This window comes from Anguilla anguilla, chromosome 12, assembly GCF_013347855.1.
Source record: "Anguilla anguilla isolate fAngAng1 chromosome 12, fAngAng1.pri, whole genome shotgun sequence".
In the NCBI taxonomy this organism is placed as follows: Eukaryota; Metazoa; Chordata; class Actinopteri; order Anguilliformes; family Anguillidae; genus Anguilla; species Anguilla anguilla.
This window is the reverse complement of record NC_049212.1, coordinates 17,464,644-17,478,819: the sequence shown is the minus strand read 5'-3', so window position 1 is coordinate 17,478,819 and position 14,176 is coordinate 17,464,644. Positions and strand designations below refer to the sequence as shown.

At 48.4% G+C, this 14,176-nt stretch overlaps 1 protein-coding gene across 2 annotated transcripts in view; it reads left to right on the top strand.

Annotated features, from left to right (window-relative positions):
- LOC118210278 (segment polarity protein dishevelled homolog DVL-3) overlaps positions 1–12,094 on the top strand; it is a 24,909-nt gene extending 12,815 nt beyond the window's left edge. The window contains exons 4-15 of one of the 2 annotated variants that reach the window (XM_035386313.1): positions 853–989; positions 1,292–1,427; positions 2,746–2,839; positions 3,103–3,172; positions 4,638–4,777; positions 4,906–4,982; positions 5,762–5,829; positions 6,724–6,801; positions 8,482–8,613; positions 8,734–8,901; positions 9,422–9,637; positions 9,970–12,094. In XM_035386313.1, the coding sequence (XP_035242204.1) occupies positions 853–989; positions 1,292–1,427; positions 2,746–2,839; positions 3,103–3,172; positions 4,638–4,777; positions 4,906–4,982; positions 5,762–5,829; positions 6,724–6,801; positions 8,482–8,613; positions 8,734–8,901; positions 9,422–9,637; positions 9,970–10,358 (1,705 nt within the window). In that variant the 3' untranslated portion in view covers positions 10,359–12,094. Of the gene's footprint in view, positions 1–852; positions 990–1,291; positions 1,428–2,745; positions 2,840–3,102; positions 3,173–4,637; positions 4,778–4,905; positions 4,983–5,761; positions 5,830–6,723; positions 6,874–8,481; positions 8,614–8,733; positions 8,902–9,421; positions 9,638–9,969 lie in introns of both variants that reach the window. The other variant, XM_035386312.1, reaches the window with a different exon arrangement.
- Positions 12,095–14,176: the final 2,082 nt, after the last annotated feature.

Genomic DNA, 14,176 nt, shown 5'->3' with positions numbered 1-14,176 from the left:
GCATGTGTGTATGTATATGTGCGTGTGTGTATGTGTGTGTGCGTATGCGCATGTGTGTATGTATATGTGCGTGTGTGTGTGTGCGTGTGCATGTTCAGTTTTATGCAGTGTGTGTGCATCACAGTTTTTATTGCCCACTATAAGTGGACGTGCTGTGAAATTAAGCAAGAGACGCGTCGTTGGATTTTAATCAGTTACTTAAGCAGTTTTGACAGGTGCAATAGTTTTTGTTCATTTTTGCGTATCTCTTTAGGCTGTTGGCCTCATTGTGTTTCTGTTCTTTGTGTCTGTGTACAGTACTCGTGTCTCTCAGCCTTTTGCTCTCAGTTCATTCTTTTTCCCATTTCAGTTTGCTTTGTCAGCAGAACAAATATAACACTTGCATTGCAAAAGCAGAAATGCTGTATACAGATCATTCTGTGAGCATATATGACTGTTTCTAGGCATGATTGGCCCTTTGGTTCTTCTGTCTGTTGTGTGCTTTATTCCCTCTCTGTCTCTCTCTGCCGCTCTCTCTCTTTCTCTCTCACTCTCACACACGCGCACATAGTATCTCTGCCTATGTGTGAATAGTGGTGAATAATGGTACACACTGTGAAATCCCTGCTGTGTGCTGGCCCAGTGACAGTACATGGTGTGTCATCGGCTCCCTCTAGTGGTGAAGCCTCCATGGTGAAATCGTTTTGTCTCCAGTGGAATTGAGTCAGACTGGGTCCTGGTAACTGACATTCCTGTTTCCATGCGGCATGGAGAACGATGTCATCGTTTTTGGCTCAATGCTTTGACTGATAAATAAGGTTTGACTTCCTCCCCTCTCTCACCATTGCTCTTCTTTCCCTGCTTTCCTTCCAGCGCGAATGCAGCATGTGGCCAAGCCACTGTGGGCCATGAGACGGAGGTAGAGTCTGTGGTTTCACCGCGGAAAGAGAGGGAGAAGGAGAGAGACCGCGAGAGAGAAAGACCTCGTAAGAAAGACTCGCGCGACCATGGTGAGTTGCCCTGTTTTTGTCCTTCACTTCCTGTCTGTCTGTCTGCTTCCCTGTGTCTTTAGGTGTCTGCACCACCCTAGATTGCATTTAGTCAGACTGAGGTAAAGCAGATTAAATTAATTCTGCTATGCTGTTGTTTCATTAAGTTAAATTAAAAATTTGTCATTGTCATTATGGACTGCATTCCCAATGAATGTGCGTCTGTATGGCTGTTTGTTTATGAGCCTCAGTGTGGTCCGTGTCTGTGTTTGCAGGTGTATGTGTGTGGGTGTGTTTGACCTTTGACCTCCTCTTCCCCGCAGGAGCCCGTGTGAACGGCCACCTGCGGCCGGAGCGGAGGCCGGAGCTGGCGGGGTACGAGAGCTGCTCCACCCTCATGAGCAGCGAGCTGGAGTCCACCAGCTTCTTCGACTCCGAGGACGATGAGTCCACCAGCCGGTGAGCCCCACAGCCCGAGTGCTCGTGGTCAGAACCCGGACCGGTACAGAGACAGCACCCGAGTGCCCGTGGTCAGAACACGGTCCGGTACTGAGACAGCACCCCAGTGCCCGTGGTCAGAACACGGTCCGGTACTGAGACAGCACCAGAGTGCCCGTGGTCAGAACACGGTCCGGTACTGAGACAGCACCCGAGTGCCCGTGGTCAGAATACGGACCGGTACTGAGACAGCACCCCAGTGCCCGTGGTCAGAACGCGGTCCGGTACTGAGACAGCACCCGAGTGCCCGTGGTCAGAACGCGGTCCGGTACTGAGACAGCACCCGAGTGCCCGTGGTCAGAACACGGTCCGGTACTGAGACAGCACCCCAGTGCTCGTGGTCAGAACACGGTCCGGTACTGAGACAGCACCCGAGTGCCCGTGGTCAGAACACGGTCCGGTACTGAGACAGCACCCCAGTGCCCGTGGTCAGAATACGGACCGGTACTGAGACAGCACCCGAGTGCCCGTGGTCAGAACACGGTCCGGTACTGAGACAGCACCCGAGTGCCCGTGGTCAGAATATGGTCCGGTACTGAGACAGCACCCGAGTGCCCGTGGTCAGAATACGGACCGGTACTGAGACAGCACCCGAGTGCCCGTGGTCAGAATACGGACCGGTACTGAGACAGCACCCCAGTGCCCGTGGTCAGAACACGGTCCGGTACTGAGACAGCACCAGAGTGCCCGTGGTCAGAACACGGTCCGGTACTGAGACAGCACCCCAGTGCCCGCGGTCAGAACACGGACCGGTACTGAGACAGCACCCGAGTGCCCGTGGTCAGAATACGGACCGGTACTGAGACAGCACCCCAGTGCCCGTGGTCAGAATACGGACCGGTACTGAGACAGCACCCCAGTGCCCGTGGTCAGAATACGGACCGGTACTGAGACAGCACCCCAGTGCCCGTGGTCAGAACCCGGTCCGGTACTGAGACAGCACCCGAGTGCCCGTGGTCAGAACACGGTCCGGTACTGAGACAGCACCCGAGTGCCCGTGGTCAGAACACGGACCGGTACTGAGACAGCACCCGAGTGCCCGTGGTCAGAACACGGACCGGTACTGAGACAGCACCCCAGTGCCCGTGGTCAGAATACGGACCGGTACTGATCCACACAGTCCAAACACTGAAAGCACTGTCTGAGTGGCGTTTACCAGAGTTTCCTGGACAAAATCGTACCTAATGGGCTACGGTGCACTGCATTCATGGGGCGAATCCTGTGGGTTCCTGGGCCCTACAGTGAGAGGTGTCATACTGGTGATGTAACCCTTCCTCAGGTTGAGCAGTTCCACGGAGAAGAGCAGCTCGTCACGACTCATGAGACGACATCGCCGTCGCCGACGGAAACCTAAAACGGCGCGCATGGAAAGGGTGAGACTATCGAGTGCAGATCCAAAAAGCACATACTGATCGCTCTCTCTCTCATGCTCACGCACATGGACATGCACACACAAACACACACAGCACCTTCAACTCACAAAGATCCTGTTCTCAGTGTTTATTGTTGTATTTGGGTGTCCTTACTCTTGCTTTCCCCCCTTCTATCCCCCCCGTCTCTCTACCCCTCAATCCTCCTGTCTTCCTCTCTATCTTCCTCTCTTTCTATCTCTCTCTCTCTCTCTCTCTCTCTCCAGTCATCCTCGTTCAGCAGTATCACAGACTCCACTATGTCACTGAATATCATCACTGTCACTTTAAACATGGGTAAGTCTGTCTGTCTGTCTGTCTACCTGTCTGTCCATCCGTCCAGGCTTTGCGTTCTTCTCACTCCCTGCCCCAGGAAAAAAATTATTTTAAATTCAAAGATACCTTTCTACAATGTGGACAAATTAAAGCAGTTGGAGAGAAGTTGAGGCAGCAGCTGTATTTATATATTCAGTCTCAGTTTAGGGATTGTTCCTCCTGGCTTTGGGGCAAGGCGTAGCAGTGCTTGAGTTGTCAAGGTGTTTATGTTGGGTTATCCGGGCTGCTGGGTGGCTTCTGCTGTGAAGGCACTGTTTCTGAGTGTGCCAGTGCAGACTGTGGCTGGCAGGCCTGCTGGGTGGCACGCAGCTCGTCGTCTGGGATGATGGCGTCTCGTCGCGGGTCAGGCGCCCCCACTGGTCTGTCAAGAGCCCGCAAGTCCGCCTGATGAGCTGCATGCGAAGCGTCTTCCTCTGACCAGAGCACACTGCTAGTCTGGGCTCCCTCCAGCCGACGGTGATGAGGTCACAATGAGCTTTGCGGTGTTTGAATGATTGGGCTTTCCATTAAGGAGAAAAGGCATTAGCTCAGGCACCATGTAAAAGCTGAATCTGTAAGTAACATATTCCAGGCCCCTGTCCTCCCAGCCTCTCCTCTGCTGACCCGGAGCCAAAGCCGCCGCTGATTCATTTTTCTGCTGGAAGGCGGAGCTCTACCGCCGGTCCTCACCCAGAACGCTGGCGGCAGCCCAAGCGGAGGAAAGCGCCTGGACTTTGCCTGCTGTCCTTGGCTACGGTTTCCCAGAAAGAGAAAATAAAAAAGTGCTCCAGATAACATCTGCGCAGTGCTGGCCCTGGGCTGCAGTCAGCAGCGGCTGCGTCAGGCCCTTCCAGTGCCCTGCATTTAATCAGAGCCAGCTCCATCAGAACCAGCTCCATCAGAGCAGCCAGCTCAATCAGAGCCAGCTCCATCAGAGCCAGCTCCATCAGAGCAGCTAGCTCCATCAGAGCCAGCTCCATCAGAGCAGCTAGCTCCATCAGAGCCAGCTCCATCAGAGCCAGCTCCATCAGAGCAGCTAGCTCCATCAGAGCCAGCTCCATCAGAACCAGCTCCATCACAGCCAGCTCCATCAGAACCAGCTCCATCACAGCCAGCTCCATCAGAGCCAGCTCCATCAGAGCCAGCTCCATCAGAACCAGCTCCATCGGAGCAGCCAGCTCACAATCAGCAAATTGAGCTGACTGCCTCTCACCTCGTGGGCATTTATCAGTGTCTGCGTGTTTTATGGGAAAGTGATCTTTAAACTATGACAGTTTATATAAATTGGGACTCTTTTTCTGGAAATTTCTTTATGAAGTTTATACTGCTAGAGCACATGTATATTTTTGCAAGCAGGACCAGGTTCCGTTTGAGCTTTGAGCATGAAATTCATCCAGTTAGCAAGCCTTGTGTGAAAATGAAACTTCTTTTTTGTTTCTGTCTGCAGAGAAGTATAACTTTCTTGGCATCAGTATCGTGGGGCAAAGCAATGAGAGAGGCGATGGGGGCATCTACATCGGGTCCATCATGAAGGGCGGGGCTGTGGCCGCTGATGGGCGGATCGAACCTGGAGACATGCTGCTGCAGGTTGGGGGGTGGGGGTGGGGGCAACTGGGTTCGGGAAGAATGGAAGTGTGTGAATATAGGAGCCAAACCCACACTGGGAACAGCTGTGTGATCATATCTCTCTTTTTCCACTCTGCCTCTCATTTAAGGTGAATGACATCAACTTTGAGAACATGAGCAACGATGACGCAGTGCGGGTGCTGAGGGAGGTGGTGCACAAGCCAGGGTGAGGAGGACACGCGCTGCATATTAAGCCACAGATGTTCCCTGCTGCTGATGGGGAACGCTCTGGAGCTAAGCTCACAGCACACACTGACTCCCACCAGAGTCCCATCTCATGAGCTAGTGTGAGATGCTAATGTGTACGCTTATATACTTCCTGGGTACTTATCCCCACAGTCGCAATCAGAATGGTTCTAATTGCTGTTGAATATTTTCTGGTGCTGCAGTAAATTCCTCTCAGTTCTTGGCGTAGCGGCGAAATGTTTGAAAGACTTATTATTTTTTGGCAACCGCAGATCGTTTGTGGATTTTTAGCTGCTTACATTTAGACAAGAGACCACATTCTTTGAGTGAGTGCCTGAAATGAAGCTTACTTTGATGCAGATAAGCTTCATTTGATACAGATGGCCCGTGGCCAAAACAATAGGATTAAACATGTGCTATTAGCTGCCAGATGCAGATCTGAATTGTGGTTTCATTTAAACAATGAAAATATTACTCAGTTACTAAATGTTGCCCTGAGGATACATATTACACCCTGTGCTACTAAAGAAGACCATGGCGACTGAGCAAACCTATTTTAAAGTGTACACACGCATGCACACAAACACACACACACTCAGACACACACACAGACACCCAAACGTGCACACACACACACACACATACACACACACACACGCGGGAAGCTGAATATGTCCATACGTGAATGTGTGTGAAGAGGTGTCCTTGTTTTCCGTGCTGCCGGTGTGTAATACCCGCTGGTGCTGTGTGTGTTGACAGCCCAATCACTCTAACAGTGGCAAAGTGCTGGGACCCCAACCCTCGCAGCTGCTTCACACTGCCACGGAGTGAGTATTCATATTTATACACTCTGTTCATGCTCTGTGTTTATACACTCTGTTCATGCTTTGTGTTTATACACTGTGTTCATGCTCTGTGTTTATACACTGTTCATGCTTTGTGTTTATACACTGTGTTCATGCTCTGTGTTTATACACTGTGTTCATGCTCTATGTTTATACACTGTGTTCATGCTCTGTGTTTATACACTGTGTTCATGCTCTGTGTTTACACACTATTCATACAGTATTTCTACACTGTATTCATGCAGTATTTCTACAGTGTATTCATGCAGTATTTCTACATTGTACTCATGCTCTGTATTTATACACTGTATTCATGCTCTGTATTTAAGCTCTGTATTCAAACACTGTATTCATGCTCTTTATATATACACTTTCGCTTGCGGAAACGGGACACTGAGCAGCCAGCCATGACAGAGATGTGACTGGGTGATGCTGGGAGTTGTAGTGAGAAGAGGTCTCAGAACAGCTGACTTTCACTTTCAACACAGGAGAACCTCGGGGTTAAGCTGTTACGCAAAACACAAACATAATAGTGAAACATACAAGCCTGTAGCCTAGAAATTTAAGGAACTCTAAAGTGAAAGGAACAATGTGTAAGGAGAGGATGTATTATAAAGACATCTTCGGATGTCTCTGCCCTTAGGGTTTGGTTTATTTAACATGATGGTACATATGTAGAAACACACAAAATGTGATGCCATAAAAAGATAGACATAAAAAACTTAAGTAAGCCTAATATTTCATGCTAATATTATTTCAGTAAGTGTTTAAGATGTAAGTGTACCATGTCTGTGGGTGTGCTTTCTACTCCAGGTTGTTGGTACAATTATGAACTGTTCAGTTTTTACAGCTGGAAACCCCCCCGTTTTTGCACAGGTGAGCCGATCCGGCCCATTGACCCTGCTGCGTGGGTGTCCCACACCGCGGCCATGACGGGGGCGTACCCAGTGTACGGTATGAGCCCTTCAATGAGCACCATCACCTCCACCAGCTCCTCCATCACCAGCTCCATCCCTGAGACAGAGCGTAAGTGTCAGACCCTACCTCAGCCCTCACCCGAACCTGGATCCTAAAAAACCTGCACCCCACGGCCAAATGGGTTGCGTCAGTGGTAAAACTTTGGACGTCCGTGGTTATTTATTGGTTAAAAGAGCTCTGAAACTCATTTGTGGAGGATGAGGGTGGTGACCCCTGCCCCCAACAACCCTGCTCCCCACATCACTGCTTTCCCTGTGTAAAATGATCGTTATATGCTTACTGTCTCCCAACCACTCCACACAGCTGCTCTTCGCAAACATAATAAAACCTGACCTTCCTAAGCCTGTTCTCTGTGATGTCAGACTTTCTGTACTCCAGCCACCAAACAGCCCTGAAGCCCCGCCTACTAACCCCCCCCCCCTCCCCCCCCGCACCCCACTGAACTCCATACACCAGGGGTGTCAAACTCCAGTCCTGGAGGGCCGCAGTGTCTGCTGGTTTTTGGTGCAAGTCATTAATTCAAGTGATTGATTGGTTAAAAAGTTCACACACCTTGTTCTCAAAGGCTTAATTGCCTGCTGATTATAAGGAAACAATAATAATAATAACACAAATACCTGGAGACACTATGGCCCTCCAGGGCCGGAGTTTGACACCCCTGCCATACACTCCAGCCCCTAGCCCAGTCTGGTCGGCCATCCTAAGCCTGCTTCCTATTAGGCCAAGTCTACCAGTGGGTCTGCCTGCAGGACTGAGGTTAACACCTACTAGTGTGACAAACTCTAAACGTATCTGACATGAGAACACATTCGGACGCATTCAGTGCGTCAGGCACAGAGGTGCTGGCACCTGTGTGTTCTCACACATGGAATTTCATTTATACAGCCATTATGGCAGTTTCGATTTGATTTCTGTTTCATTTACTTGTTTAAATTCAGTGCTTGGCTATACAAGACATTTTGTAGCTGGCGTATTCTTGACAATAAAATATAATTACATATTATCTTAAAGGTTAGAGTAGTCTGTCATATCAGTGTGTCTTGTTCATCTCTTTTCATGCTATTTAACCAGCTAAAACAGAAAGCCAGTCAGGTCTAGTCCTCCATCTGGAACCACAGCCGCTTGTGCAGGCAGTCTGACCTGTAGCTGAACATGGCCTGTGGAAACAGTGCATCACTCACCCTGCTTTTTACAGTAACAGCTACACTGGCACAAGCACCCACACACTGCACAACATGCACGCACACTGAGCATACAACACACATGAACACACCATACATTTCTGCAGTGGTTCCCAAACTTGTTCCAGGAGATCTACTGTCCTGTAGGTTTTCACTCGAACCACAGCAAAGCACAGCTCAACAAGATCTTCACGGCTTAATGAGATCTCGTTCAGCTGCTAATTAGTAGAATCAGGTGTGCCAAATTAGGCTTGAAACAAAAACCTGCGGTTGGGAACCACTGCAATATTCATATACCTGGACTGAACACAACCAACACCATATCGCATTCATACAGGCACACTTACTTTAGACGCCCACAGAACCACTGCATGCGTGCTTATTTCACTTCCTGCTTTGCTGCTGATCATGGCTGTCTGTCTGTCTGGTTATCTATGTCCATCCATCTGTCTGAATGTTGTAACCCTTCCACTAGGCTTCGACGATATCCACCTGTCCATCCACAGCGATATGGCAACAGTCGCCAAGGCGATGGCCTCGCCAGAGTCGGGACTTGAGGTCCGAGACAGGATGTGGTTGAAGATCACCATCCCCAATGCCTTCATAGGTACAGTCTGCCCCCGACCTCTGCTTATGCCTTGGGTGTTTTCTGGTCTAGTCTCTGAGGGTGTTGTGCTTACTGGCCTCCTGCTGTGGTGTGATGTGGGTTTACGGGGTGTGTACCCAGGCTCTGACGTGGTGGACTGGCTCTACCATCGAGTGGAGGGCTTCACGGACCGCCGTGAGGCACGCAAGTACGCCAGCAACCTGCTGAAGGCCGGCTACATCCGCCACACCGTCAACAAGATCACCTTCTCTGAGCAGTGCTACTATATTTTTGGGGATTTGTGTGGAAGTGAGTATCTCTCCATCTGTCTGCATTTGTCACTGTTGTGTTCTTTCTCTCTCATTCTAGTTCCCCCTTTCACTAACATAACATAACATAATATAGCATAATATAGCATAGCATGGCATAGCATAACATAGCATAGCATAGCATAGAATTGCATTATACATGACATGGCATAGCATAACATAGCATAGCAACGAGAACAGGCCATTCAGCCCAACAATGCTCGCCACTCTGCTTTGGCTCTTGCTCTCTCCTCCATTCTCTCCCTTTCTCTCTCTCTCTCTGTCATGGAATGAACTTGTGGGTATATTACATCCTCAATCTTCTTCCTTGCTATGTCCTCCCCTCTTTTTCCATTTAAGTCTCCACTATACAGTACATAACCTTGGTAACTCCAAACTTTTCCCCCTTTCCTTTTCTTCTCTTATTCTACCCAATTCCTCTCTGCTCCCTCATACTTTGTCCCTCTCCCCTTCCCTCCTCTTTTTTTCCCTCACTCTCTCTTTTTGTCTCTGTCTCTCAGACATGGCTAATCTCTCCTTGCACGACCATGATGGCTCCAGTGGAGCTTCTGACCAGGACACCTTGGCCCCCCTGCCCCACCCTGGTGTGTCCCCCTGGCCCCTGGCTTTCCCCTACCAGTATCCCATTCCTCACCCCTACAACCCCCAAACCCCGCACGAGCCACCCTACAACCATACTGCAGGGGGAGGAAGTGCTGGCAGCCAACACAGTGAAGGTGAGGCTACCTGGAACTAACAGAATAACGGACATTCTACCGGAAGTGATGTCACAGTCACCGCAGGATCAGATTTTTAATCACACCTGTTATTATCGATGTTGACTGTCAATATGTTGTGTTATTGATTCAATTAATAAATAGTTTTAGGGGATGCATTGTAAAATGAAATCTGTAACGTTCCCAGGTACAATGTACATTACAGTACATGGTAACAAAGACACTTGATATTAAAATGCTGTATCTGTTAGTTTAAACTGACTGATCCCCCCCCCCCCCCACCTCTCTCTTTCCTCCTCTCCTTCCCTCTCTCTTTGCTGTGCTCTTCCCAGGGAGCAGTGGCTCGAATCGCAGTGGGGGTGCTAAGAGGGAAGCCAAGGCTGGAGCCGGGGGGGCCGAGTCCAAATCTGGTGGCAGCGGCAGCGAATCCGAGCACAGGAGGGAGAAGGCCCCCAGCGAGCACTCCGCAGCGCCCCCTAGCGAACACAGCGTGCGCAGCACCCACAGCCTGCGGAGCACCCATTCTGCCGCCCACAGCCTGGCGTACGGCCCCCCCGGCCTGCCCCCCCAGCCTCAGACACCCCCCGCCGTGCCCCTCGCTCCACCCGGCTCCCCCCCCAGCCGCGACCTGGACTCCGTGCCCCCCGAGATCGCAGCCTCGCGCCAGTCCTTCCGCATGGCCATGGGAAACCCCAGCGAGTTCTTTGTGGATGTCATGTGATGTGTGTCAGGTGACCAGGGTGCCGAGTCTCACCGGAGGCATTTGGAAGTCCTCTTGGTGCTGGCAAAAGGGAGGATGTGAGGAAGGGAGGGATAGACTGAGGGGGAGGGGTGAGAAGGAGACATGCTGCTGGTTGGTCACAAGAGTAACATTTCCTTTCCTTCTCTGTGGTGTGTTGATGCCTGCTACTTTCTTCAGTGAAGAAGACCAAAATCAAAGCGTCTCTCTAGTTCCCCTTTCCCCAGAAGACAGTTTGCTTGTGACAGGTGGTTGGTGCGAGAGAACGCAGAGAACACAGGTAGAAGCGTTTTCCTGTCTCTCCTGTGCCCTCTCTCCTGTCCTTAGGTACCGCCAGACTCTTTGTTTTATTTTCTTATGCTTTTTTTCCCCACAAAGCGTACAAAGAGGAAGAGAGGGGTTAGGAGTGGGACCCATTTCCTGTGACATTCATCAAGAACAAATTACTAATTCCATAATGAATGATTTATCAAAAATAACCTAAATGAGAGAGAAATTGCTTCTTCATATATTTTTATTTTATTTGTCGGTGAAGAAAAATTGAGAGAGAGAGAAAAAAGAGAAAGTGTGAGATGAAAAGCAAATGTAGAGAAAGAGAGAGATTGATCTATCACAGATGTTGGACTCCTGTACTCCTGAGGATGCCTGGATCAGTGAGTGAGTGAGTGAGTGAGTGAGTGAGAGCGTGAGGGAGTGTGAGAGTGTGAGAGTGTGAGAGTGTGAGAGTGTGAGAGTGTGAGAGTGTGAGAGTGTGCATGTGTGTAAGGACAGCTTTCATGGAACTATAACCAAGCTGCTGCTGGCCTGTATGTACTTACAAGCTATTTGTGAGCGCTGTGAACTGCTTTTGCCATCCTGAGCTCTACATTGGAAAGAATGCTACTGGATACAGACTGAGATTCGGTCTTTAACAGGTACAAGTGAAGGTATACAGTTCATATAAACGTTCTGAGCACCACGGTGAATACAGAGCGTTGTCTTATTCTTCTTTTCTAAAAATGTAGCATGTCCTCCTCTGCTCTAACTTTCTGCGGTGGCTGCCATGGCAACAGCAGCATAGAAGGGATTTTGGAATGTATGGAGTTCAACCATTTTTGTCTGGCAGAAGACAGGGTGTCCAGGGGCTTACTTGGACATAGCAGTGTGAACAGATCCACTGATCCACGTGCAAACAGACGTGTGCACACAGTAACACACTCGTGCACACGGGTTCACGCACATGCGCACAGTGGAGCAGTTGTGAAAGTGTGGGATGAACGGCCTTGAGCAAGTCCAGTGCCCCATCTCTCTCTCAATGTTTAAATCTGTTTCTGCAAACGAATATGGTCTTCAATATTTTGCCATTAACATCCTGTATATTTATAGTTTGTCTCATTTCAACATTAACCCTATCTTGCTCCTTTTTATATTTTCCTTTGTTCATCTGTTCTTTTATGGATAATTAGCGAATGCTAATGTAGTGATATATGATCCAGTTTCATACATGCTGTGCTGTATGCTGTTTTATGAAAAAGAATAGTTTTATTTATAAACATAGTTTTATTGACGAAATGTGGGAATCATGGTGTGATCTCGTGAAGAATGTGGAATGAATTTGCATTGCAGGGCTAAAGGAGGCATTTAATCACAATTTATTTCCTGGACTGTACATACGGATAAGCTGCGTTGGCTACCACAGACAACCTGGTTTTAAAAAATAATAATTTTCTGAAAAATGGTTTGCTGCTTGTCTCCAGTGTGTCTTGGGTAATGGGTCATTCAGAAGAAACTGATAGTCATTTTATTTCTTTTCCACTTGAGCACTTTCACCACTCAGGTCAACCAATCATCACTCTGGCTGGATAAATCAATTTGTCTCCCCAGTCCTGAGTGTTTTTGGCATAAAAAGAGCAGGAAAGCTCATTGTGATGTAGGCCCCCAGAGTCAGAGTTTGCTAACTTTGCTAACTGCATCCATTACATGAGTTCATTCACACACACACAAAGTTAGGACAGTGCAAAGGGAAGCTAGGGCAGTTGGGGCTAGAGTATTGGGCTAACAGGAAACACATTGTAGTATCAGCGTGGGGGCTAGGGTTGCATTTCACTCCGGGGACAGGAAAGGAGGGTGTGGTTTGGGGATTCGGGGAACACTGTCAGCCTGACTCAGCACTTTGACAAATTAAAAATTGCTAACTGAGAATACATGCCAAAAGAAAAGCTGTCAGCAGTTTCCTCCTACCCAACTCACTGAGCGGCATTTAGTGGTGTTCCTAGTCACATGATCTCAGGGTCAGAGGGCTTCAGTCTGTAAGATTACCAAAATTGCTTGGACTGCCGGTGTTTCGGCTTGGGCCACAGGAACGAGTTTGTGTGCGTGTTTAGCAGCGTGTCCAATGGTGGGGCTGGTGCCGGCAAGCCGGAACATTCTGTACGGAAGCCAAGAGCAGAAATTCAGCTAGTTTAACAGGGAATGAGCTAGCCACCACACACTCATTTAACTGCAGTTTAAACAGAGGCTTGATTTTTTTAAAGCTACTAGAGAAACCCATGACAGTTTCCTACAGTCTCACTCAGGCAGAAATTGAGAGGTCTGTTTGCAGCTGAATTGGGGGTATTAGTGAAGTCATTACATTACTATACAAACACTTGGCAGATGCTGTTATCTAGAGCGACTTGCTTAATTTGAGAACATCAGCATTAGCCTCAGGAATAGAAAAGTATGACATCACCAATAAGGTGCAGAAGGCCTATTTATAATCAGGAAGTGTGAAGTTTACTGAACAAATCAACGGTGAAGTATTGGATTTAAAAATAAATACCACTATACAGATAACTTATCTTCACACAGCTATACTGATAGCATCATACCAAAAGGAAATTAAAAAGAAGAGCAAAAACAGGATGGATAAAGAGGGTCAAGGGAGCCAGGGTGCAGTCTGAAATGGTATGTCTCAAGTCTGTGTGGAAGATGGTCAGGTTTTCTGCTGTCCTGATCAATGGGAAACTTATTCCACCACTGGGGACTGGAACAGACTGGAGACGAGACTTGTGCATGCATGTGGGGGAGGGGAGGGGACTGGTGTGTAGAATTTAATGATATTCTGTGAAAGTCAGTTCAGCGATGTATGGAATAGCAAACCCATTCAGGTCAAACTGGAAACCAACCATTCAAAACATCCACCAAACTGTGGTGTTGACATCTAGTGAAATGATTACCCACTGTTTCAATCCATCTTCAAGAATTGAAGTTTCCAGAAGGACACTGTTGCCCAAAGATGCCCTTTCATTATGTTCCAGATTTATTGTTGAAAACCGAAATAAGCACGCAGGCTAAATAAGAGTATTACACAGTGGTTCAAAGCCCTGGGCCCGTATCACGAAGCAGAATCACTACCGAACAATCTAGGACCCGTTTTGAGAAACGGTGGAGTACAGAATGCAAGTAGGCCACTGTACTTTGGTTACGTTCCCCAAGAATCATCCACTGAAGCCAGACTGCAACCACACCTTTTTCCAGGTCTGAATCAAAGCATAATGGAAAAGTACGTTCGAGACGACAGGGTGCATGGAAATAAATCCCTGGAAGAACGCTCACGAATTTCGTTTAACATGGTGGCTAGTGTAAACCACGTGACAGTCAACGCCCACACAGTGGCACCTTGGATTTGAGAGACAATGGCACGTAAATTTATTTTGTAATTCGGACCAGAAAATAAAAGCGCTGAACATATACCCATTGGTTTTGTAATACCAAGGTTGTTTTAAGTGAAATAGAACCAAAACACAGTGGAGGCACTAATGTTACTTGCTATTATAAAG